We start from the raw sequence: 27,580 nt of genomic DNA, 5'->3' as shown, positions 1-27,580 counted from the left end.
ACATGTACGTTCACAGACACAGAAAGGAGTGGCCCTGTCTAGTAGCTAAAGCAGGGGCCTGAGACTAAGGCAATGGCCTGGCTCTGGCACTGTTTTTGAGATGCTGGAGAAGTCACCTTTGGCCTGGTTTCAAAGATGCTGAGCACCCAGAGCTCCACAACATTAATCTGCCTGTATCTCAGTTTCCTTACCTATAAAATGGGGGTGTTATGGGACATACAAAGTCTGCACTTAACAGGAAGGGGTTAAGGAGCACTGCTAGACTCAGGCAGCCCCACCCCATCACACCTGTAAAGTATGGTGGACTTGGAGGAGGAGCTTCAAAAGGCAGAAGCCCAGCTCACAGGGAGGTAAACAGACCTCTCATCTCAGCTCCCAGAGAGAAGCAAAGCAGTGAGCCTAGCTTTCCTATGAGCATGGAGCAGTAGTACAGTTGGTTGGAGGGTCCTTGTGGACAGGGGGTTGTGTACTGCTCTTTATTTCCTTTAGTTTTGTTTTCTTTCCTTTGTCATGTTGGGAGCTGGTCCCAGGGCAGTCCCTGCTGAGCATGTGAGCCCTTTGAGGAGAAGGTGGTCTGATGTAGGAGGTATCTTAGGAGAGAAGGAAGAGGCCTGACAAGGCAAAACCCAGGGTAGAGAGAAGGACTGGGCTGTCTTACTGAGGAGGCTAACATGAGGAGACCCCAAGCAGAAAGGCTGGAAGGACTAGTGGCCTGACCCTGGCCTGATGATTTGATGTGAAGTTGTGGGACTGCAGAGTTAGCCTCTGGTTTACTGGCCACAATGGATGAGGCTAAACGTGATCCAGCTGGAAGTCCAAATCACAAGATGAATGGCTGGTCAGCAGAGAAACAGAAAAATCCAACAATGCTACATTCAGCCAGAAGGCAGGGTGCCAGCCGGTGAGTCACTGTTGCAGTGGGTAATGTTTTCTTCACATAACTTTTTTTATTTTAATCTTTCATATCTTGAGTAGTTGTCTGTAAAAGTGATCTGAGATCTTCAGCTTAATGGTACTGAAGGAATGTAAAGAATTATTATATTACACTAATGAACAGCATCTTGTAGCCCTCATTACTTGAAATTAAACAGGTGTAATCACTTAAAAAAACCAACATGATGCTTTCTATTATCTGAATAAATAATGCACTATATTTTATGCCACTGGCACATTACCACATCCTTCCCAATTCCTTGAAGAGAGAGGCTGCATTTGAAATGAGCTTGCTATTTAGATACTCTACAGACTAAACATACTGAAAAGAAACTGATCACTGCAAAACATTAGCAGCTGGTATTTTTGTGATCATTCTAAACTTAGGACAACACAGTTTCTGAACTTTTTTAAAAGAAAAAATCCCACCCCATTAACTCTAAATACAATGAACACCAGACCCAAAAAAGAAATAGGGGAAAATCCATCTATTGAATTTACAAGAATACTGACCCCACAGGTTGGTGTTTCCTGACAGTTACTGATCAGATGGACTAAGGACGTGAGGCATCCTCAAGCTACTTCTTAACTGCCAGGATACACCCTCTTCTTCTGGCCCTTATTGCTCAATACTACAGTCTCACTGGAACACTATAAATGTATGGCCATCTGTTGTATCTGATGATGACATCACAACATCTTGGTGGTGGGTTTTTTTTTCCCCTGTAGCTGTATGATCCAATCTGTAAGGAGCGAGGTCACAAACACATGTCCTACAGAAATGTGTAGGCACCCACTGAAGACTTGGCATGACGCTTGGCCCTTTTTTCAATCACTTTTTCACATCTGTTTTTTCTCAAACTGTTTACAACATTTATTGATAGTTGCTCTACATTCGGGTCTGTCCTTGGCTCTGTCTTCAAAGTGATCAATATTTATGCTGTATGAGTTGAGATTCTGCTTAAGGGTCTGAAGTGTCTTCAGTGGCTGCTTTTCCTGCTCTTTCCAAGTTTCATTTATCACTACCCACTCCAATAACATGACCTATCTATTTCTAAGATTACACTATAAGTAACTGTGAAAAAGTATATCCCAGGCAATGATGGGACAAATATAAACAATGATTCATAGTGAATATTGGTATACTTAGCCTTACATCATAATAATACTACCCTAGTACTTTGCAGTCCTATAGTAACATCTGAGGGTCTTTCAGTACTTCACAAACATTAACTGATTAAACTTTACAGCACCCATTCAGGTAGGTAGATAAGTAGGCATTATTAATCCCATTTTATAGATAGAGTAACCTGAAGTATAGTACAAAGGAGTAGAGACCTACATTTTTGCTAACATTGGGTATCCAAAGTTTATTCTCCAACAAAACTCCTGCCCAGAATAAGGAAACAAAACAGTCACCCACAAAGCATGGTTCCCAAGCATAGCAGCTGCTGAGCCCAGTGCAGGGAAGTGAGGGAGATCCCAGGCATCACCACTAAGCCCTGCAAAGTCATCCCTGCTGCAGTTGCTGGCCCCACCAAGTCTGCACCACATTCACCCCCTGTCTTCCAGTCTGGCCCACGCAGGTGCAATGTCATTCCCCATCCCTGAACTTCCTGTAGCCAAAGAGCATGCCCAGGAGCACCTGATGAAGTTCCAGGGATGCTTCAGAGGAAGGAGCAAGCAATATTGCTCTGCCCCTACCAATGGTACACAATGGTCATACAGCTGCGAGGTTATTGTTCAGAGGTGTTTAGCAACCATTGACTTCAGTTGGAGTTGTGATTATGCTCAGCTTCTCTGAAAGTCAGGCCCTAGCTGTCCCAAACAGGGCACTCGTTACTGGATTACTAGGTTAACACTAGAAGTCTGAAAATCTCTCCCATTTTTCAGGAATGTTTGAAACAGAAATTCAGTATCTGGCAATTTGGTTATTTTTTTTTATGATAAAGTCAACCGTTCAATTAAACATGGTTCTGTCGTCTTCTATTTGTTGGAGGTAGGTGTTTGACCTCCATTGTACGCAAAAGAATGAGTCAAATGATGCCCTGGCCAAACATAACCTATTGCAGGGCACCATGAGAATGTATTAAATAGGCTCTGGGCTGAAGACTATGGTAGACAATTTTGCTCCTCTGGCACAACTGAACTCCTACAATAATGATAAAGATCATGTGTGCAGGAGATAAAACTTTCTCGTGGGCTGGCCCAAAACTTTGTGGAATGAACTCCCACAGAAATTAAGCACCATCACAAACCTCACCCACCATATGCTCTAAATACAAGATGCATTTCTTTGGCCTTGCCTTCTCTAACCAACATAGCTCTATGGAGGGGTTTACATGCACACACGTAGATATTTATTTCTATTTTATATAAAATCCAAGCCAAAACACTCTACCACACACACCTTTCCCTTTGGAGAGAGGATGAGTTAACAAACGTGACAGATTTTCGTCATGTTGCTTAATGTACTCCTGGAAAGCATCCAGGGACTACGGTGGTGAGCACAGTATAAAAATCTGAATAGAAAGGAAATGAATGAATGCTGGAGAAAGGAAAGACAGCATGTACAGAGTGGTAATCAAGGATTCATTATATCCTCTGCCAACCAAAGCAATTAGGAATATGTTATGCTGGTATTTCTGCCCATGTGTAAATGTCTGCAAGGGGAAGAGTAAGGAAAATGAGATGAGAGCTACAGGAATGAAGGACAAATACTACCATCAAGACATCCATCAATAAGAATGACCTAAAAAACTGTGTTGAGGCCTAAGATGCTGTTTCATACATCTGTTAGCTTATTAGTTCTGCTGTGTTAATAGTACCCAGAAGACAACCCTCCCTCCCCTCATCTGCCCACCTTCACCCCTCTATGACCTGTTCCTAAAGAAAACAGGTTTTTTCTGTCTCAACAAATTTTTTATTGTGCATGCAACTATCCATCTTGGCAACATGTGCTTAAAAGTGGGCAGATGTAAATTGTTAGTTTCCTTAAAACTGCACAGCTGTGAAACGTACTTTTTCAGGGATTGTGTCATCTCTAACAGGTGGTGTAACATCCATCTTTCCCTCCCTCCCTCCCTCTGCAGTTTACAACACAGAGCAACTAATCAAAGTAATTTTAAAAGCTGGTGCAGTTCACCTACCCTGCTTTATGAAACAACCCTTAAGAAGGTCTTACAAATGGTCTGTTTAAAATAGGGTATATGAAGATTCCTGGACTCTTATTTGCATTAGCTGCCAAAAGAAATGAGGACTACCCAAGTTAGTTGAGTTGTTGTTTACCCCAAGTACAAGGTTTGTCATTCCTGCCAGGAGCCATTCACAGAGAGGTCCTAACCCTGGTTGCACTGAAGTCCATGAGAATCAATTGCAACAGAAATTGGCCATGACCACTGGCATTATCATGTATCTCTTAAATACACACACACACACACACACACACACACAAAACATGGTATTTTCCAACTACAACCTTAGTATGCTTTCCACTATTGACCCGTACAGGACGCTTAAAAAGTTTCAGTGAGCATTAGATTCTCTTTTGAAAAGTTATGCCAAAAGCCATAATATGGTATATGTTCACTCAGGTTCAGTGGGCTCCTTTCCTCTTACAGCTTGCAGAGGGATGAGTATGAGGTTTTATATCCCTTCCAAAACTCTTTTTTTCAGCATTAACTGTTACAACTCTGGCTATCCTATGAATGTCCCATCCCCTCTTTAAATCTCGCTTAGTTGCTGGCCTCACAACATTCAGTGGCAATGAGTTCCACAACGTAATTATGTAAACTCTCAGCTGAATTCTCTGATCCAAATTTTACTCACTTATAACATGTAAACTGGGAGTACGTCCTTTGAATCAGCTGGGCTACTCCCCACTTATGCCAGTGTAACTGAGAAAAGAATAGTCCCTTTTATTTCTATAACCAATTGAATCCAAATTTCAAATCTGAATGTTCCCAAACACTGGGGTTTTTCAATCCTGATCCAAATTTGAACTTTCCCAAGGCTTGGAGTGCTTCAGATTCAACCTATTTTAGAGATTGGTTCAACCTGTGAATTGGCATCCCAGTCCATATCCAACTCTGCAGTTTTGGTTCAGGCCCATCTCTAAACTCAATATAAGTATCTGTTTCTAATCAACACTTCCAATAGCATTTGAATGTTTCTACATTATATCCTTGGCTATTACTTTCTGCTTATCCCAGTAAATACACATCTATTCGTGTACACACATAACTACCATTTGAATACACTTGTTTTTCTCCACTGGCTTTTCATTATCAGGGTTTAATTAGAAGCCCTCTACTTGCATTAACTGAAAATATTTTTGCTGAAAAGGAATTAATTTGTTCTCTCCATCCATGCCTAATAACCAATAAACTCAATAGTGCTAAACCACAGACCCTACAACAAACAATAAGGGTCTGATCCCAGACACTTCACACTTCCATTGAACTCCGTGGGAGTTTGCCTTGCAACAGGGTAGAGGGGTCTGGCCCTGAGAAGATAAAAATGTCAGTTAAAGCAGCACCTGACCTGGTGTTAAAGTAAAGCTGTGACTGGTCAGGGGTGGAGGAAAGCACATAGTTGGATGAAGGTTTCATTAGAGTTTGACAAAAGCCATACAGTACCTTTGTAGCCAGACGACACTCCATCACCCTAATATTGTAATGAGAAGTTGCTGCTTTATTCATTTCGACACAACTGTTAGCAATAACAAAAGCTGCTCCACTTGGAAGTCTCACATCAGTTGCCCTCAGAGGACTGAACTCTATCAGCTTGGCCTATTAAAAGAAAAATGAATGGTCAGTTTAAATTTACTAGCAACCAGCAACGGAGTTAGCTCAATAAATCACATGCATTTACCTTTTGCAAATTTTTTTTCCTCTCAAGAACCCACAGCTGGTTAATCAAGGAAATTGACATGAAACAGTGAGAAAAGCTATTTAGCCCCAATGGTCAAGTTACAAGAAAACCTGAAGCCTCTTCCTGGGAGCTGGAATTTATGGCTTCTCCATTAAATGTCCTTGTGTTTTCAGAGTTTCACAGAACCTATTTGTAGGCAACACTTTTCAAAATAACTTTCTTTTAAGAAGAAGATACCAGATGGCATTTGGGGAAACTGAAATCCAGCTGGGGTGGGAGTGGCAACGAGGGCATAGTGAGAACTGAACCCTAAATATGAGAGTTGGACCTAAACAAAGCCTTATGCCTGAACACCCCACCCCCACCTTTCCAGGGTGTTCTAAGTCTCGATGCAGGTCTAGCCCCAATAACTACAGAGTAGATATTTAATCAGTGGGCTACATTTCAATAAAACATCCAGACTGTTCTACTGGAGGGAGCCTGCAATGCCAATCAAATGGCTAGAAAAAAATGAGCAGCCAGCTCTTTTTGATATAGCACATTCAGGCTCCAGTCCTACAGTGTGTGGTGTGGGAGAAAGCTTTTGTACCTGCAGGGACCCCATCAGAATCCGCAATCTGCCCATGCATTGTAGGATCAGGGTGATATTGTGCAAAATGACTCTCCTAAAAACTAGACAGTTTCACATGCTTCTGTAGACTGAGCTCACTGAGCACACCAGCTTCTTGCCTCCCTCCATTACAGCCCACAAGGTCCCCCTGTGCCACCCTCTCATCCCCCGCTAGTTCAGGGACTTCCTGCAACACTCCACATCCCTCCTACCGGGGCACTGTGTGTACCCCATTCCCCTCTGCTCCCATACCAGGGTCCCCCAGTCTCCCCCTCCATGCCTAGTGTTCTGTGTGCACCCCAATTCATCCTCCCACCATGCCAGGGGATCTGTGTTCCCTTGTGACTGTTTCTGTTTTAGCCTACCAGTGTTTCAAAATCCCTTTCTTACAGGATACAGGTGCTACTGCTTCCAGACTAGGGGTGGAGGGCACTAATGACGTAAAGACCCCATGACTAGGTATCAGGGAGAGGGTGTCACAGCCCAACTGTCACTCAGTAGGGTTCTGCCCACTGATGCCTAGAACAGTCCGTGAAATTTTGGAACTGATTGGCTATGGGTTGAAAAGTTATTGCCTTACAGATAGACAAACAGAGAAATGCCAGCGAGTAGGGTGTAGGGCCTTGCTTCACTCAGCCAATTATTGCCTCACTTTCTCCGGCAACAGAACTGGAATAAAATATTTCCCTGCCTCATAGACTTGTAGTGAGGTATAACATGGGTACAGCATTTTGTGCCCTTTGGGTGAACTGGGCTATAAATCCCAGTAACTAAATCCTTCAGGCTGTGATGTCATGAAGAGATGAAATGCACACCTAGATCTTACACTTCACTGGGGTAGGTTGTATATTGCATACCTTGCCAGGGATCCACTTAGAGCAGACTGCAGCTCTATAGAGCAGGGACCTGTTACTGGTTTTGGTGCTCTTCATTTCCTGCATGGTTCCATGAACAGCTACAGTGCTAAACAAACAACATGTGGCCACATGCCAATCTGCTTCCAAGCCATGTATCCACGCCATCATTGTATTAACCCAGTGGGGTTATGGATAGGGTGACCAGACAGCAAATGTGAAAAATCGGGACAGGGGCTGGGAGGGTCATAGCCTATATAAGAAAAAGACCCCAAAATTGGGACTGTCCCTATAAAACTGGGACATCTGGTCACCCTAGTTATGGATTATTTTGCAAATATCAAGGGAGAGACTTGCTTCCCTTTAAAAGTCCTCTCACTCTGCGTACGTACCCATTACTGTGCTCACCACTTTGAGTAAGAAACCCTTACCGCTTTTGAGCCATATAAAACATTTCCACTTAGACAAAGCCAAGGTGACTGTATGTCAAGAAAATTTGTAACTTCTTTCAGCACTGGTGCAGCTGCACAGGTGCTACCAAAAGTAGAAGCTGTTGTGTAGATTGGATGGAGACCCAGAAAAGTGGCAATGTTTGGGCGTTCAGAATGCACTCATCGTGGACTTGAGAATATTCAATGTATTCAAGGGATGAGCACATTTTCCATATAAGTGGCAAATACAAGAAAACGCTATGATATGGAGCTAAACCCCTATTACACATGTTGTGGAGAGATGAAGTCACAAGTAAAATGATAAGCATTTTAAACAGATGGCCAATGGACAGGTTTCTCATGAATGGCTGCACTCATTTCAATAAACATATTTTTGCGAGTTTTAGGTTTGACCGCCCAAAGCCACACACACCTTTTTAGATAATAGGCAGATCCCACTGTAAATGGTATTTTGCAGCACTTGTGAATCGCTCAGCAGGTCATGTATAGCAGTGCCCATTCATCGGTTTCTCACGTTTGATTCAGGTGTTGAAGGTATCTTTCTTAAACACTGGCATTTTATGAAATTAAAGTCTGAACATTTTTTATAATTCCCCATTGTAGCTATGAGCTAATCTGACAGCTTTACTAGAATGGGCCCATCACTAGAAGTTCCAATAAAGAATTCTTGTGATAACTATCATAGGGAATACCAGCCATTTAGACTTCATAATGTAGGAATTACACCACTGAACCTGGAGTATCAGCTGACCAACATGGAGTCTATTACTCCTTTTTTTCATATCTCTTCCTCTCCCATATAGCCTTTCTATTCTCTTTTCATCTCACTCTCATCTTCTTAGTCCTACAAGCCTCTCGTGTTCTGAATAGTGGTACTTCTTATACAATGAGGCTCATATATACTCACATCTTCATTTGTGCATAATCCGTGACTGTTTTGCCCAGCTTATCTGTTTCCTGTATCTTTAATATTTACAGTTGTAATGTGTTGTTAGTTTACACTAAAAGAGCTACCTACGTACAGTTCCTTCTTCTGCTAGGAATGATATGGACTGGTCCATGCCTCCTCCCTCCGTGCCAATGTACCGTTCGGTCTTGGTGCAAATTTCTGCAAGTTCCACCTAAGGAAACGTTGGAAGTAAAGCTTGAGTCAAGATAAAGGATGCATCACATACACTGACCGACTGAGGAGGACAGTGAGATACCTCTGAGATCACCCGTCCCCACACATTCCTTATCAATAGACTGTGTTTTGGATGCCATGCAAGTCTGACCCAGTCTCACTGTAAGATGGTATCATCATATAGTCTTTCTCCTTTTGCTCTAAACCATGCCACAATCTCTCTGACTCCACTGTAGAGGATGGCACTGGACATTTATCAGAGTCTCCATTCTAGCACCAGTCCTCCTTCCATTTCCTCCCCCATCCCATTTCCACACCTCTGTCTGAAATTGTGCTGCAATACTGACGGAATACAAAGTATGCTCCCTGGTAACTTACGCAATCCAGATAATTCACCTTACTATTTGTAATGTGTCGGTTTCATAACTAGAAGTTACCGATTGAAGCTGAACTCATGAGATTTATTACTTTTGCATTTTCAAGAACACTCACAGAGTTTTCCCTAATTAGGGACCTGATCCTCCAGTGCTCCCGTGGGCAAAATTCCCAATAACATCGATGGGACTTTAGCCTTAGTAAAGAATGCATGATCAGGTCCCCACAATAAATCATCCAGGGTCTGGCTCTGACATTCTTACACTGAGACTGCCTTATCTGGCAAGTAGCATCACTGCCCGTCTCAGAGGCACAGTTCCTTCTAGGCGCTGCCCTATGCACAGGGCAGCTGGCAATGCCACAGTCTGGTCCTTCAAAATGTATGATGATCTCATTTTACAAACCAAAAACGAACAAACAGTTAAAGGGCCACATTCTGCCCTTTGATGTGTGTGTGGCTCCCACTGAAGTCAATGGGAGCACTATGTGTGCATCCAATCCCAGATATCGGCCCAGTGTGTAGTAGTTCCATGACTGTTCAGGAGCCTGTTAATGTCCTCAGCTGTAACGTTCTTTAAGTAAGTAAGTAAATAAATAACTATGGGACTCCGGCCTTCCCAGTGCCAGTCTGTCAGTGGCTCCTCTCCATTCCCTAGGGAACGTGCTGTCTAGTCTGCGTTCCACTCTCTGACATAAAGAAAAGGAGGACTTGTGGCACCTTAGAGACTAACCAATTTATTTGAGCATAAGCTTTCGTGAGCTACAGCTCACTTCATCGGATGCATGCAGTGGAAAATACAGCGGGGAGATTTTACATACACAGAGAACATGAAACAATGGGTGTTACATTACACACTGTAACCAGAGTGATGAGGTAAGGTGAGCTATTACCAGCAGGAAAGCAGGCGGGAACCTCTTGTAGTGATAATCAAGGTGGACCATTTCCAGCAGTTGACAGGAACGGGGTGGGGGGGATACATAGGGAAATAGTTTTACTTTGTGTAATGACCCATCCACTCCCAGTCTTTATTCAAGCCTAAGTTAATTGTATCCAGTTTGCAAAGTAATTCCAATTCAGCAGTCCCTCGTTGGAGTCTGTTTTTGAAGTTTTTTTGGTTGAAGAATTGCCACTTTTAGGTCTGTCAGAGAACACTTCAATCTCTCTGGTCACTCGATTACAGACCTAAAAGTGGCAATTCTTCAACAAAAAAACTTCAAAAACAGACTCCAACGAGGGAGGCTGAACTGGAATTAATTTGCAAACTGGATACAATTAACTTAGGCTTGAATAAAGACTGGGAGTGGATGTGTCATTACACAACGTAAAACTATTTCCCCATGTTTATCCCCTCCCTCCACTGTTCCTCACACGTTCTTGTCAACTGCTAGAAATAGCCCACCTTGATTATCACTACAAAAGGTTCCTCCTCTCTCCCCCGCCCCCGCTCTCCTGCCCGTAATAGCTCACCTTACCTGATCACTCTTTTTTCAGTGTGTATGGTAACACCCATTGTTTCATGTTCTCTGTGTATATAAAATCTCCCCACTGTATTTTCCACTGCATGCATCCGATGAAGTGGGCTGTAGCCCACGAAAGCTTATGCTCTAATAAATGTATTAGTCTCTACGGTGCCACAAGTACTCCTGTTCTTTTTGCGGATACAGGCTAACATGGCTGCTACTCTGAAACTCTCTGACATGACACCCTAATCTACAATTTCTGTAACCTGTAAACACCGGAGTGTTTGTGTGAGGCTTCATCAATGTCTTAGCATGTTTTGACACCTGCAGGTGAAATGGTGCTTTAGAAGGGGAGAGTTTTCATGTTATCACTGCTGTAAAAGATACTTCACAGCAAAGACATTAATCCAGCCCCTGAGGCGCCTTGGGGAATGCTCTAAGAACATTTTATAACCAGGGGTAAAGGGGAAAGCTTTCATGGCCTTGCGCATCACATGCCCGTACCAACTCATTCCATCAAGCACAGGGTAGTCAGCATCATACTTGCAACAGGGAAGAAAGGAAAAGAAAAAAGATTGTAGCAAAGCAGCAGCATGATCTTCAAACCAGGAGCAAAGTCAGATTCAGATCCCCCAGCAGGGACCTGAAAGAAGATAATCACCAGAGTGGGGACATTAACCAGCTGTACCACACAACTGTAAAAGGTAGCAGATAAAGGCAGTAAATCACCATACGTTGAGGGAGGTATGTGTGCCTGCCTGCTCATTCACTCAATTTACATAAAGCCACTGGAAACAGACAAAGCTGTAAAGTGCGTGCTCAGAGCTATGCAATCAGACTGAGTGGCTTGCAAAAGCACTAAAGGTTGATTTACTTGGCCCACAGTGCTACTTATGTAAAACGCTCAATAAACTTAAGGTTGATAAGCAGTTCTCAAAAAACCATTACCAAACTACTCTAAAACTGAGCAGATAGGAGCCCTTTGAGGCAAACATCAAGGAGAGTTCAGATTGTCCTCAGAGCACCATATTGGTGCCACAGTGTAAACAGACCCACTTACACCAATCTAAAGACAAAGGGGTCTGCTTTCCCATGGATGCCCAGGATCTTATGGGGTAATTGATCACTAATGGGAATCAGACAGCTAAATCCCCTGCGCAGCAAATAGCAAACGGCCAGGCCACAAGCAAAATTTAACCTGGTGTCCCTTCATATATTTGAAAGATGAATAACAAATAGGGATTGTGCCTCCTTTGCTTCTTGAGGAAGTATTAAAAAAAGGCCACACAAACAGAAGTGTCCCTCGCTGCTTGGGGGGTTGGTTTTTTTTTTTTTTTTTTTTTAATTTTAAATGTATCAGGAATGTCAGGCCTTAACCGAAGTCCATGTTCTCCCACTCCCCACAAAAAATTAGAAATAATTTGTGAATGAAACCTTACCATGTAACAGTCCACCCAACATTAATGATGCCCTTTTTTCTCTTAAAATAACCAATGAAGTATTTGCATAGTAAAAAAGACACACACACACAGACCCCCAGCAGACACATACATGCACGCACGCACGCACGCACACAATGCAGCTTGTAGGTGCTCACTCTTCTCTGCAGCTGGAACGGTGTATATTCTCAAACATCCATGTGCTCCCCATCACCAGGGTGAGCCACACAGCTATACTGCTCCCTCCCTCCTCCTCTCCCAAGGCAGCAATACCTCCTCGCTTGTTTTTGCAGCTACTTGTAAGGAATACTGGACTGGGGTCCAAGCAATGCATCAGCTGGGCAGGAGTGGAAATCTCTCCACAGTTTAGATGCACACAACTGTCCCATTTGAAAATCTGATGTCTGTGTAAGATCAAGATTTTGTGCCTGAAATATCCAGGTACAGATTTGCGCACACATGTTTCTAATAATGTAGCCTAAAATGCAGCTCTTGAGGTACTTGTGCTGTATATTTTGCTCTCAGGCATGGCAGGCAGAGAAATGACTGTGTTTCATTTGCAGATTTTGGGAGGAAGCATAGCAAAACGCAGACTAGGCAATTCTCCCTTTGCTTTGTCTGGATACAAGTCATATCGCCTTCTGCACAGATCCTCTACCACTCAACTTTGTGAGCCTTGTTTACACTTTTAAAAAACGGGGGGGGGGGGGCTTGCAGCTGTGGGATGTTAACAATTAGCACACTGCCATCCCAGTCCCTTCGTATGTTCCAGTGATCCATGCCTTGCTAAGCACTGGTTCTTGCTTTGCTCCAGCCTGCCAGTTGTCCAGCTGCGTGTGCTGGGCATACAGCACTGCTGGAGCCTTGAGCAACTTTTTTTTTCTTTTTTAAACTCAGCCAGGAATGGCAGGACCACCAAGGAGGACCTGGCAGGGGTTGAAGAACCCTCTCCAAAAGACAGCCTAGGGCAACCCTGAACGACTTGGTTTCTAATTTAAACAGGCTCATACCTACCCAGACTGGCCTTCTACTTGTAGTAGCAGAGGGATGGGACTAGAGCGGGTGAAGTAGTCACTTGTGCAAAAAAGCAGTTTTTACTCATTATGGAAGCAACCGGCCAAACATTTGCTTTTCGGTAAAACAAAATTCAGGGAAGTGTGACTGGAATCCTGGAAGCTGAAACAGAGATAGGGAGACACAGAGATCCATGGCGTGCAGAGATTTTATATTTAGAAAAGAGGGATGGTCTTGTGACTCAAACAGTGAGCTGAGAGCCCAGGTCTCCAGCTCTATATTTGACTTCTTCTGTGATCCAGAGTGAGAACCCTACCTCATGTGTCAGAATGCATTACTGTTTGCAAAGTGCTTTGAGATCCTCAGATGGGAGATGCTATAGAAATGCAAACTATTATTATTAAAAACAGGCAAGCTGGGGAAAATTAGGATCTCGGACATAAGAGGGCTTCTAAAAACAACAGTTCTGCAGGGGGGAAAAAAGCCAGATGTGTGACGCACAGAAAATCTCCTTGCATGCATGAGGTCACAGTGCCATTTAGGTTTAGCCAGCCACTCCTGGCATCCTAGGTAGAAGCTGAGGGCCTAGACAGCCACCTAGTTTGCCTACAGCTTGAGCAGTCGCTGGCCCTTCCATTTCTCTCCTATGGGTTCACCACTTCTGAGCCAAACCACAATACATGAATGGTTCCCACACATTCAAGACCCACAACTGTTAGCACAGTTCCCATCCCCCAAATTAAGTATCTGATCAATGAAGATGTCGTGTATGACAAAATGCCAAAGAACTTTACAAACATTAACTAATCAATTCTCACAGTACCCCTGTAAGGCAGGAATTATTCCTAATTTACAGACAGGTAAACTGAGGCAAAGATGTTTGTGACTTGTCACATAAATCAGCCCCAGAAGTGGAATTAGAACTTTCAGGTTTGTGATTCCCTTCCACCACTGTGCTCCTTCTCAGCAGTGCTGTCTCAACTAGCTGTTTCTGGGGCAGGTTTAAAGCTTTTCAGAGGTGATGGTAATATACGTAACACAAAAAGACATAAAAAAATACTAACATCAATGCACAAAAGGACCAGGAAAACTGCTTTAAAATCCTAGAAGCAATAGTGGCTTCATGTAACATGTGAATTTGAACTTTCCATGCCTAATTCTTTTGAAATCCACACGTTCTAAAAACCCTCTGATTTCTCCAGTACTGGCCACAAAAAAGAGAAGAATTCCAGCCACGCTACCCCACTCAGATGTGGGTGAGTGTGGTAATGTAGCTAGAATGTGAAATAATATTGCTAACACAACACACGAGTCCTAAGAGGGACACACAACCCCATTTGCATGCTATCTGGTGTAGTAAATAAGCAAAGTGGGTCATTTAACGGAACAGTAAAAATGACCAAACAACTTCAAAAATTGTTTTCTGGATCTCAGCCTTCCAAAAAAACAGGAGAAAAATGTTCCTGAGCCCTGTGAATAGCTAAGTGGTTACTGGTTAGTGAAGACCTGGGTCAGAATCCATTTTTTCTAGACGACCCTAGAAGTAATTTCACTGCATCTTCTATCATTTTTATTTCACATGACCTACATCAGTTATGTGATAATCTGCATAGGTTCATGATAACTCCCCCACAAGCACAGCTCAAAACAATCATGTGACCTATTGCATTCCAGAATGCACTGGGCAGAATATACAGCCCAATGCAATGCTGTGCTATATATTGGCTGTTTAATGATCAAATGGCTATTACTGTAATCATTTAGGACCAAATCCTGCAGTCCTTACTCAGGTGACAGCTGGGGAGTCAGAAGCCCTGGCTGGACCATGGAAGGGGAATATAAGAGCAACTGCCCTGAACTGTAATATTGTGAGCAATGGATCTGCCAACATTCAGCTCCACTGGCCAAAACTTCCATGCATGTACTATAGCCCTCCAGTACTGCAGCTGTAGTAGTGACTGAAGTAATGCCCCATATCATGAGAGAGGAGAGACATATTTGGAGGACTGGAGCTTAAGTTTGTTTTTTATTTTGTCCGTGGTTATCCCTTACGTCTTTAGGTACCTTCATGTCCTCTGATCCTGACCCCAGAGCAGGCCTAGATGAGCTCCTTGGATTCCTTTCTTCCTCTTATTCCTCCCCACATCTCCTCGCCTACCTGCCACCTCCATGAATTGCTGGCACCTCTCCTCCTCCTGCCCCCAGAGACTGAGCATGTCATTCTCAGGAAACGACTAAACTCCACCACCAATCTGGTAAGCAGGTGCCTCAAATATCATAGCTTTCCAACTCCTGCTTCAAAGACCAATGCAATCAGGGTGTTAGTATCTCTTGGCACGTTCACATGCCAGATTGGCAGTGCTTGACTTGGGGGATGTTTAGCATCAAGGAGTTATACAAGATACTGTGTTTAGCATTTTGTTTTGTTTATGCAATAAAAAGAAAATATAACTACATTTTGTCAGAATGTGCCTAATTAAAACAGAGCAAAACAACATTATCAAGAACAGAATCACAGCACACAAAATTCATTGTTACTTAATGTTGCACAGGAGAAGTTTTATCATTTAGAAACATGCAAGAAGTAATAAACTTTTTCAGCAAGCTGCTGTTTTTCAAGCACTTTAAAACTAAAAGTCTCTTTTTTCAGATACCAGTAGTTGGCGAATTTGGAAAAAGCTAAAGCGGGGCACGCACATCTACCCACCTCTTAGATTATTCTGTTTCTTTCCCCCTCCTCATCCTAAATTCTGATCAGTATTTATCCATCACCAGGAGGCAATGCTTACTCATTTGTAGGCCGGATAACTTGTTCACATGTGCAGACCAGGACCAGCCTTTGATCTGAAGGAGAGTTTCAAAAAATACCTCTGTTTTTTGTTTGAAACAGTTTAAAGTTCTTCCTGATAAGAAGTAAGTCAAATCTTGGGTTACAAAGAAAGAAATTTCTACCACTTAAAAACTGTTTCATCTTTAAGCCACAGTATTTCCTATCCAATATAGACAGCACAAAGAAGTCTACCCTAAGAAATCAGATCAATGGAGACACAGTTTAGACTAACAAAGTTGTGGGGGGAGGGGAGGTTCATTGAAGTATTTGCTGCTGTTTTTAGGTAGAAAGATTTTTTTTTTTTTCTAAATTCCTCACAAGGGCCGGTCAATTTTCCACCTAAACTGTTTGTTTTTATGGAAAACTTGGGTTTTGACTAAATGAAATGTTTTCACTAAAAGTGTCTGCTTTCTGAAGAAAGTCTCAAATTGTTGTTGAAAAGCTCAACACCCAAAAAGTTTTTGGTTTTCAGCTAAAAATCTTTGGTTTTCATTTTTTTTCAGTGAAAAGTTGAAATTTTCCACAGAGGTGGGAGGGGGACAACTTTTCTCACAAGTTCCAATAACAGAATCATAGATTAGGGTTGGAAGAGACCATCCTTAGGAGGTCATCTAGTCCAACCCCCCGCTCAACGCAGGACCAACCCCAACTAAATCATCCCAGCCAGCGCTTTGTCAGGACAGGCTTTAAAAACCCCATGTAGGATGGAATCTAAGGATGGAAATTCCACCACCTCCCTCGGTAACCCATTCCCAGTGGCGGATTTAGAGTTAGTGGGGCCCTGTGCACAGCTTCATTTTTTGGGGGCCCTCTTGGGACCCAGCCAAAAAAAATAACATTCTCTCTTATCTTCCCCCCCCCACCCCGTTTTTCATTCTTTTTTTTCTTCATCCTCCTCCTATATTATAAATAATAGGAAGTAAATGAAAATAAAGTGAGGTACCTTGATTGGGGCAGGGGTTGGGATGCAGGAGGGAGTGTGGGGATCAGGCTCTGGGAGGAAGTTTGGGTGTGGTGTGCGGGCTCTGGGCTGGGACAGTGGGTTGGGGTGCAGGAGGAGTCAGGGGGCAGTGTTTACCGTGGGCAGCACAGCTCCCAAAGTGACCGTCATACCCCTCTGGCAGCAGCTCCGAGGTGGGGGAGGCCAGGGGAGTCTCTGAGCGCTGCTGTCTGCAGGCACTGCCACCACAGCTCCCATTGGCCACAGTTCCTGGCCAATGGGAGCTGTGAAGTCGGCGCTCAGGGTGGGGGCAACGCGCAGAGACAACGCCCCCCTCCCCGCCCCCCAGGGGCTGCAGGGACATGCCAGCCACTTCCGGGAGTGGCACGGCATGGAGTGAGGGAGACAGCGTGGGAAGGGAGCCGCCTTAGCCCTGCTGCTGGCACATCTCTGCTTGCCCCTTTGGAGGAGGGGGGCAGATGCCTCCCCCCACCAGGGGTACACAGAGATGTGCCAGCAGCCAGCCGCTTCTGGGAACGGCATGGGGCCACCGGCCATGGAATGCAGGCAGCCTGCCTACCTAAGCCATGCTGCGCTACTGGCTGGGACTCAGGGGAAGGTTGTCAGATGAGATTTGTCCTGCATTTTGGGGGCCTCCCTGTCATTGGGGTCCCCATGCCACCACACTGTTTGTTTCATGGTAAATCTGCCTGTGCCCATTCCAGTGCTTCCCCACCCTTCTAGTGAAATAGTTTTTCCTAATATCCAACCTAGACCTCCCCCACTGCAACTTGAGACCATTGCTCCTTGTTCTGTCATCTGCCACCACTGAGAACAGCCCAGCTCCATCCTCTTTAGAACCCCACTGCAGCTGAAGGCTGCTATCAAATCCCCCCTCACTCTTCTCTTCTGCAGACTAAATAAGCCCAGTTCCCTCTGCCTCTCCTTGTAAGTCACATACACCAGCCCCCTAATCATTTTCGTTGCCCTCTGCTGGACTTTCTCCAATTTGTCCACATCCTTTCTGCAGTGGAGGGCCCAAAACTGGACACAATACTTCAGATGTGGCCTCACCAGTGCCGAATAGAGGGTAATAATCACTTCCCTCGATCTGCTGGCAATGCTCCTAATAATGCAGCCCAATATGGCTGTTATGGTCATCTTCCTAGCCTCTCACTCTGACTACATCACCCCTCCTCTTTCACTGCATCAAACACAGACACAACCCAACTCTGTAAGTTTTGTTTCCTCTTTGTTTTTCATACACTCACCTTTTTAAGGTATGACATTTTGTTACACTGTTTCCAACTAGAGCCTATTTCATTGGGAGTTTACTAATCACTAATTTAATTTCTTTAATCTCCGTTGGGTCCGTGTGGTGGTGATGACAATAGACAATGAATTATAATGGAAACAGAAGATCATCCACTTTATATGACTTTGCCCCACAAATATACAGACAACTGCTAAGGAAGTGTGAGAGTGAGAAGTCCAGATAAGGAAGATTGAACTGTAATAACCTCTGTTTAAGCAGGTGGACTAAGGGCCAACCACTCTGATTTTCATCCTGGGCATGGGTTGGGACAAGGTGTAAACTGGGACAGAAGGTGGCCCTTTGCATCGAAACAGGCTATACTGTCGTTTTTAATATATTACATACCAGTGACCAATCTCTTTCAATCTCACATAAACCTTTAAAGAATTAAACTCACGTAAGTTTAAACCCTTTAAAAGAGTGGGATAATTAGTGGGTGGGAGACAGGCAAATATTTGTTAGTAAAACAAATTTAGTGTTGCTTGGTTTTGTTTTGGAAAAGCACACATTTTATTACCACAAAACTTGATATATACAAATCTAGAACGACTACAAACAAAATGAATTGACTTTATCTATACAATGATGGTATAAATTTACATTCACTTGAGTTATTTTATGTAAGACATCTTGGGCAAGGTTAGTACATCAGGTTTTGTGAATAAAAGAAAGCAAGAAAAATGACACTGTAACAATTAAGCTCGAAAACAAAAATTCAGTTTCCTTTCTGCTTGAAAGGTAATTACTTGTGAGGGGAACCCCTATTATCAACAGCCATGTAATAGTGTGCTACAGCCTTTAAACATTTTCACTGTCAGTGCTCGAAGAGAGCTCTTTTCATCATAGAACTTCTGGGAAATGAAGGTATCTATGTGTATGCATGAGCAAAAAATCATAGAATCAGGAGATGCAAAAATCCTATTAGTCCACCTAGTCTATCCCTCAGCCAATGCAGGAATGTTTTCTAATTTACATTTACCAATGTGTTGTCCAGTTTCATTTTATATGTCGCAACCAATGTGGCTTTCAGCACTTGCTTGCACGATAAAGTGTGGAAGATTTAGCGCCTGAGGAAAAACACACTACAGATTTTTCATTTCTTCAATGGGGTTTGGATCAGGTCTTCAGCTCATAGTATTGAAAACTATAAAGCTACAGATATAGATGACTATTTCATATGTATTGCAGCATATAAAAGCAGCATGACATGATCATTATTCTACATCACTAAAGACATAGTTTAAGCCAACATAAATGTTCATAGTCTTTCAATCTCAGACGTTTAATATATGATCCAATAGCATCTGGGGAGAAAAGGCCTGATATTAAAATATATTTTGTGGATAAAATAACCTAATACTTAGAGACTAATGAAGGTTACCATCTGCCTTTGGTCTGCATGCTAAATTCCAATTACCTGAATTTCACATATGTTTTGCAAGGTAATGATACTTATTTCCATCAGAAGCAGGAAAATATTTGTCAGATATTATCTGGATGTCATCATAACCACAGTAATTTTAACTTGATGTCATCTCTCCTTTAACATACTTAAATGGTGTATTTCCAGTCTGGTTCATGAGAGATTGTGGCCTTTGATTACCACACAAGCCGCTCAAGTGCTCTGCTTCCACTTGATTTGAATAAACACAGTCAAACCTAACAACTTGTTAATAGCTCTGGAATTTTTTTTTCTATGGTGAGGAGGAGGCCTGGAAGCTTTGATAGTGCTTTGTAACAACAACATCTTAAAATATAAAGTCTACATGTGTATTTATAGATAAGCAACTTTGTTTTCCAGCACCAAGCTCAATCACCTTAATTTGACAGATACTTTTAAAATAGAAAGGAAATGGAAAAACTCTCTGTAGTAATGTGATAAAATAATCTAAATTATAACCATTGCACGCATCAGTCTACAAATTCAAGTCACTTTATAGACTTTCATCCTCACAAAAACTCCGGTAAGGTAGTTGACTGTCACCCTATTTTACAGGTAGGGAAATTGAGGCTAGATGGGAGGTGGCTACAGGCACAATTCTAAGACCCTTCCTCACTGCACAGCAGTTTCAGAATCAGGGTGGGATCTTCAAAAGACATTGGTGTTGGCCTAACTCTTCTCCCATTGAAGGCAATGGAATTTCTACCCTTGGCTTCGGTGGAAGCAGAAAAGGCTAATGCTGAATGCTTTTGAAAATTCCACAGCTAAATTCTCAGGGTGAAAATCATCCGGGTGCGAATGGTCAGCACGAAGTCCCGAACACACTAAAGCCCAGCTTTAGCGTCGGCACTGGGGACCTACGGTTGTATACGTACACTGCAGAAACGTTTCGATTTTGTTTACACTGGTTTGTGTACTAGTCCTGTGGGCAACATACTGATGTTTATTTTTGTGTGGTCTAAAGCCTCCAAAGTTTTTGCACTCCATTAAATATGACAGGATGAGCTGTGCAGGAGAAGACGGAGATCCTCGGAGTGCATGTGCCCAGAAGCCTTCACCTAGCTGTTCTATTTCTCTAGATGTGATTGGCTTTGTAAACTTGGGATATTGATTGTTTCCTTGTTTCTCTGTCTAATTTGAATTCCTTGGGCAGTTTGGGACCAAAGAGTCAAAGCTATTCTATCGCTTTATGTATCCTGAGGCCTGAACAGCTGGAAATTTTCCACATGCTCAGCCTGTGTGCTTTTCTCTTTTACAAAACAAAACAAAACAAAAACAAAAAACAGACTATTATGTGATTTACAGTGCACAGTGTAAACCAACCACAAAACTTAATTTGGTTTCTCTATCCTTCATTTCATATTTCTCTTTCCCCTTTATTAAGGGCACTGGCATGAAACAGAACCTTTGCTTTTTAATGATTCATCCACTCCTGCTGCTTACCACATAAGACTTTCTGTGAAATTACAATTAATCACTGTGAAAATTATCCTAAGGTGTCATACCCAAAATTCTGATTGGTCTCCATATCTGAAATAAATCCTTAGCAAATGCTAGCAGTGCCATCTTAAAAACCCAGTGTTTTCTCTTCTGAAAGGAATTATAATCCTGGTCCAATGGAAGTCAATGGAATGAGTCCCATTGCTTTCAGCATGTTCTGGATCAGGCCCTGGGTCGTGCAGAGGCTTACTGTGTATAACTTAGCTGAGAAAATGACAGAAAACATTGCTTTTCTGTCTAAAGTTTCCAGAATTAGTTCACAAAGATCCTGATCCTACAGCCCTTACTCAAACAGGGTGAAATTGACCTTGTTCAGAAGACGACCTCAAGGCCTATGAATGACTTAAATCCCAAGTAAACGCTAGACTTAAGCTTGTTTAAGCCTTCGGTGGCTTTCTGTACAGGGGTGTGTTTATCCCACATGTAAGTCCTGCTGAAGTCATATTGATGGATCAAAATGGATTTAGACGAGTGGATGGTACTTTCTCTTCTGTGTACAACAGACTATTTTAAGTGTGGTTCTACGCTGAAAAGTGACTCTTAAAACAGCATCCTGCAATTCTGTTTTTACTGTCTCTCAATGATAGCCATAAGCATGGAACACAGTCTCCTTCCCCCCATCCAGATGGCATTGTCAGGTAGACACGTTTCAGACTAAAGCCACATTTAAAGCCATGTGTCCTCTGAATTTCCCTTTTTATTAAAACATCATTTACTTATGTGAAACACTGGATCCAAGACTAAAATAATGCACTTAAAATAAACACAAACACAACACTTTGTGCTACCTGTGCTATTCACTTGAGCTGCAAAAATGAAGTTCTAATGTGCAAAGCTTATGTCCCTATTTATCTTTTCCCAGTGTGCTGCATTGCAAAAGGGGAGAACACTGGCCTTCACAAACCGACTCCCATCTTTCCATCATTATTTCTAATGGCCTAGATTTTCAAAAGTGACTCGTGATTTAAAGTGCTTCCGTTTTTGGGTGCCTAACTTGAGACAGCAAAAAGGGGCCTGGTTTTCAGAAAGTGTGGCGCACTCACCCAAAAATCACTAGTGACTTTTTTTAAACATTGAATTTAAAATATAAAACCACCCATTCTCAATGTTGATCTACACAAAGCAAAATATTAAGACCTTAGCTGTATATAAAACTAGATTAACATTTTCATTTAAACTGAAATAATGATCCCTAATTCAATATTCTAAGGATTTATTCAATTAGAAGAGTATTGAACCAAAAAGCTAGAAGATATAAACCAATGTAAAAACAACATATCCTTGTGCCAAGATAAACACATTGAGTTAATTCACAAGTCAAAACTGCTACATTATAAATTTTGATTTGAAGATCCCTTTCATAGTTATAGTATACCAACCTCTTGACTAATAACACTCAAAATTAATGCAGTTAGTGATTGATTCAAAGCCCACTGCAATAAATAGAAAAACTCACTGACTTCAATAGGGCTTTGGATCAGTTCCTTAGTCAGCACATGGACCCAAGCTCATATAAGAATTTGGCAGCAGGCCCTTTTTGTGTAACTTCCCTGCCTCAATAACTGAAACAGAAACACAACAAAAACCTGAAGCTAAGTCCTAAGGTCCGGATCCTCAAAAGTATTTAGGCATCTAACTCACCACAGCACTATGGTTCAAAGGCGCAGTCATAAACTCTATGGCCTCCATCCTGCAATAGAGTTGCCAACTTTCTAATCACACAAAACCGAACACCCCTGCCCTGCCCCCTTCTCTGAGGCCCTGCCTCCACTTGCTCCATCCCCCTCCCTCTGTTGCTTGCTCTCCCCCACCCTCACTCACTTTCACCAGGCTGGGGCAGGGGGTTGGGGTGTGGGAGGGGGGTGAGGGTGCCGTCTGGAGGTGTGGGCTCTGGGGTGGGGCTGGGAATGAGGGGTTTGAGGTGCAGGAGGGGGCTCCAGGCTGGGGGTTGGGGTGCAGGAAGCAGCCGCCAATTCCCTGCGGCCCCTAGGCACATGGGCGGCCAGGGAAGCTCCGTGTGCTGCCCTTGTGCCCGCAGGCGCCACCCCCACAGCTCCCATTGGTCGCAGTTCCCAGCCAATGGTAGCTGCAGAGCCAGCACCTGGGGTGGGGGCAGTGCACAGAGCCTCCCTAGCCGCCCATGCACCTAGGGACCACAAGGACCTGGGGGCCGCTTCCAGGAGCAGCGCGGAGCTAGGGCAGGTATGGAGCCTGGCTTAGCCCCAGGCTCCTACTGTGCTGCCAACTTTTAACAGTCCAGTGGGCAGTGCCGACCGGAGCCACCAGGATCCCTTTTCGACCAGGCATTCCAGTCGAAAACTGGACACCTGGCAACCCCACCTGCAATGGGACTCCACATGGGAGCAGGGGCTGCACAAGTGGATCACATCACAGGATCAGGCCCAAAATGATCTGGTTTGATTTCCAATTGGTATAAAATCAGCCACGGAGCAACTAATTCCACATTATTAGACAGCATACTTGCCTAAAATGACAAAGTTTCACTTTCAGAAAATGTATGTAAGTATGTTTAACAATATACCAGGAAGTACACCAGAGGTGAAAGTAAGCCGGTACACCCCAGTATGGTGCACCGTTAAGAGCCGGTGCGCCATACCGGGACCAGCTTTCCCAGACAGCAATTCAAAGCCCTGGGGTAGTGGCGGCGGGGCTCCAGCGGGGATTTAAAGGGCCCCAGAGCTCCAGCCGTTGCTACCGCCCCGGCCCTTTAAATCCCCGCTGGAGCCCTGCTGCCGAAGCCCTAGAGTAGCAGCGGCAGAGCTCCAGAGGGGATTTAAAGGGCCGGGGTGGTAGCGGCTGCCAGAGCCCCAAGCCCTTTAAATCTCCGCCTGAACCCTGCTGCAAAGCTCTGGAGTAGCAGCGGCGGACCTCTGGCAGGGATTTAAAGGGCCGGGGCTCTGGCAGCCGCTACCACAGTAAAGACCCAGGCCCTTTAAAGCTCTGCCAGAGCCCAGAGCCCTGGGGTAGCGGCAGCAGCTGGGAGCCCCCAGGGCTCCTCAGTGATTTAAAGGGCCCGGGGCTCCGCTGCGATTACGGCAGCTGGAGCCCTGGGCCCTTTAAATTGCCCCCGAGCCTCTGCAGCTGGTAGCTCGGGGGTGATTTAAAGGGCCCCGGGCTCCCAGCTGCCACTCCTGCAACTGGAGCCCCGGGCCCTTTAAATCAAGATTTAAAGGTCCCGCCTCTTCCGGTTAAGGCCACGCCCCTTCCGGTTAAGGCCACGCCCCCTGCTCAGGACTCCGGCATCCTCTAACTTACTTTCCCCGGTAAGTCCTCTAACTTACTTTCACCCCTGAAATACACACAGTCCACAGTACAAATGCAAACCCCCTGCAAAGTGCCATTCTGTTTCTGTATCCCATTTTTTATTCTTCTCTTGCCTCATTTTTTACAAAGTACGCTTGCAAGAAATACGATCTTTGCTTAAATATCTACATCGTACATGGACCAAATTTTTGAAAGTAGTTTCATAAATTTACACCCAACTATTGCAGCATGAAAATAATTGAACATCCATCCATCTGATTTGTGTGAACAAGTGCAGGTTTAATTTATTCAGCTTTATAAATCCAATCCTGAAGCCTTTTGAAATTCAAGGCTGACACATCTTGTTTTATTGGTAATTTATTTGCGCATAATCCAGGTCAAATCATTGGGAATTATTCTATTAACGTCATGGCATTGGATTAGGCCCCCAATTAGTAAATATAAATGTATTACATTAGGCCTGCTCCCACTGAAATCAATGGGAGCTTTGCCAAAGCTGAGTAGATTTGGGCCTCTTACCTACGGCTCCATCAAATGACCGTAATTGCTCTTTCTAAGAACGTATTTAAATGTCATTCAACTTCAGCCACGCGATGTTTCCCTTGTACGTTCAATACGCTATATATGTTGTTGCCTTAGTTTACACAGGAGGTAAACATGTACTTAGCCATCCTGCTCTAAGCAATGGAAAAAATGTAGAGGTGGCCTAACAAACCTCAGCACAGCAAGCGTTCTCATCTGCAGCACACCACCAGGGTCAATTCACTCAAATAAATCTCATTATTTAAATGCACTAGTCTACCGTGCTCACAAATTTTACCAGAAAACATGACGCTAGGACAATTAAAAACCTCATTCTGCTTCCACTGTTGACAAGACTTTTTTCATGCTGAAAAGCTGTGTTTATGAGGGTCTCTTTTCCTAATATTAACATAAAAATAATTTTAAAATCAAATGATACTACTGAGCATTAGCAGTCTTCATGTTTTGCCAGTGTAGGGTTGCACTGGAATCTTGCTATAGAAGAGAGGAACTCTTTTGAACCGTTTAATTTTAAATTTGCCATCTTACAAGTTGAATATTAGTGTACTGCAACAGGTTAACATTACACATCTGGCTGAATTGACTTGAACTGGTATTTTGCCTAAACTATTATGCGGATGTTTTTGGGGTTTTTTAATAATTCTAGGCAAACTAAAGCACTGCCCTTTTTCAGACTTTTACACACAATAATTAGTGACAACATTTTTTTTCTGAGCTGACTTGTAGCCTCTATAAAAAAAGCTATTTTTAAAAGCCAGCACTGAAACACAGATAAAACTGCACAGCACTTTCATTTTGTACTCTTGTTCTTTTCTTTATCTTACAGATGTAAAGCCTCATGTTAAGGGAGAATATCATAGGATCACTTTAATTTCCAGTTACTTTTACTTTCAGTCCACTATTTAAAACTCTCATTACCAGGAAAGAGAAAACTATAACTCAAAGTGTCTTCATAAAAATAGTTTTTGCATCAAGAAAACAGATAACTGTTCCATTCAGCAAAAGGTCAAAATTCCAGAATTTTGGCCACAGAACTCCTACCATTCAGCCAAATCTTATTCTGAAGCCAAAAGTTTCTGTGCATTGCTTTTGCAAAGCATGTGTTTAAGGCTTAGCAACACCCATCAAAAGGGAAAGAAAAATCAACCCTCTCTTATAACCTTATCATGACAGTCCACGTTGATGACAAGACATTGTAACATATATAAATTACCTTCAGTTGTCATTTCTGTTATATCAAATGCCTTGGGGAAGGGGGCGGTATGATAACTTGCACTGATGTATTTTGTATAAGAGTTATTGATTACTTCAGGATCTTTAATTATGTTAATAATATCTTCTTTGGGGGATTTTTCCTCCAAAAAAATTTATATACATAAATAAATATAGAGACCCCAGAAAGTTCTGGTCTGAGAAGTGTCAAGGTTCTGGAAAGCACCTATCTCTGTCCAGCTGCGAAATCCCCTGGCATGGGGAAGCTCCCAGCTGATGCACAGCTGGTATTGCTGGCCCCTGCAACACCCACCACTTGGTCCAAGTGCAGGGTGCACGTTAGGGCTGGCAGGGGAGGGGCACAGCATATTTTATACTGAGCTGATAAATGGTTCCTTGGGACTCAGACGCTTAGAGTGCTCTACTTTACACTAGGGCTCAGAGTGCCCCAGATCCCTGAATGCCCCTGTCTCTCTGCTATGCCAAATGTAAGCTTGGTGCAGCAGAGAATCTGGGCCAAGCTGGGTATAAAGCTTTCTGTGCTAGGTGCAAAAACTTGCCTTTGGCACCAAACTTCTTGTTTTCTACCATGCTATAAAGTCTGCAGAACCTCTGAAGTTGTGCTAGAGGAGAGCATTGCTGCCACAGACCTCATCAGTGCTATCACCCATCATCATACTCAACACAACCAGACATTTTGCACCTGGCTGACCTTCTTCAGAACAGGTCTGGCATGATCAAGAACTATACTCCAAGACCATGTGTGAGTTTATGTGCACATCCAGCCAAAGGTACATTCTGTAACTTATTTTTTCTTAAGAGAACTGTACGGTATTACTTAGCATACAGCAAGTCTGTTCTTGGTGTTCAAGTTACCAATTTCTACTAACTAATACATTTCAGGCTTTCTGATCCCTGTCAATTTTCTGGATCATTGCAGATAATCACTTCCTCTGTTATGGAATGTGAATACACTTATTACAATGACTAGGCAACAGGCACAAGTGTACACTATATCTATTCTTTTCTCTTCCTGATGTTTGAATTTAAGATTCTAGATTCTACCAGACATTTCCACCAGACTCAACTTTATTGCTCCATGTGGTACCTTCAAGCGCCATAACGACTGCAGAGGTGTTTTGACACATGAACAAAAGTCTACTACCAGTTTTAGTGGTAACAATTCACTTACGCTGGGTTTGTTTTTGAGGAACAATATCTGTTTAAAAAGGCTTTAATTCTGGATGTGGACTGTAAATGGGTTCATTTCAAAACACAGTGGGGAGAGTGGGATGGAAGATTTCTACTCCTATTTTGCCTTGACTATAACCCATTAAGAAGCTTCTCCACAGGCTTTCAACAGATGCTTTGCTACTAGAGC

At 43.1% G+C, this 27,580-nt stretch overlaps 1 protein-coding gene and 1 long non-coding RNA gene across 3 annotated transcripts in view; one reads left to right on the top strand and one right to left on the bottom strand.

Annotated features, from left to right (window-relative positions):
* The window catches only part of GALK2 (galactokinase 2), an 80,953-nt gene that overhangs the window by 27,035 nt on the left and 26,338 nt on the right, over positions 1-27,580 (bottom strand). For both annotated transcript variants that reach the window (XM_074966387.1, XM_074966388.1), the window contains 2 exons: positions 8,744-8,842; positions 5,571-5,723 (listed from right to left, as the gene is read on the bottom strand). In XM_074966387.1, coding sequence (XP_074822488.1) covers positions 5,571-5,723; positions 8,744-8,842 — 252 coding nt within the window. The remainder of the gene's footprint in view (positions 1-5,570; positions 5,724-8,743; positions 8,843-27,580) is intronic.
* On the top strand, positions 172-26,885 carry LOC141995288 (uncharacterized). Its single transcript, XR_012641289.1, has 3 exons — positions 172-901; positions 15,194-15,388; positions 26,800-26,885. It is a non-coding gene; the product is annotated as an uncharacterized LOC141995288 (long non-coding RNA).

This window comes from Natator depressus, chromosome 10 (genome assembly GCF_965152275.1).
Source record: "Natator depressus isolate rNatDep1 chromosome 10, rNatDep2.hap1, whole genome shotgun sequence".
In the NCBI taxonomy this organism is placed as follows: domain Eukaryota; kingdom Metazoa; phylum Chordata; order Testudines; family Cheloniidae; genus Natator; species Natator depressus.
This window is presented reverse-complemented; position numbering and strand designations above follow the sequence as displayed.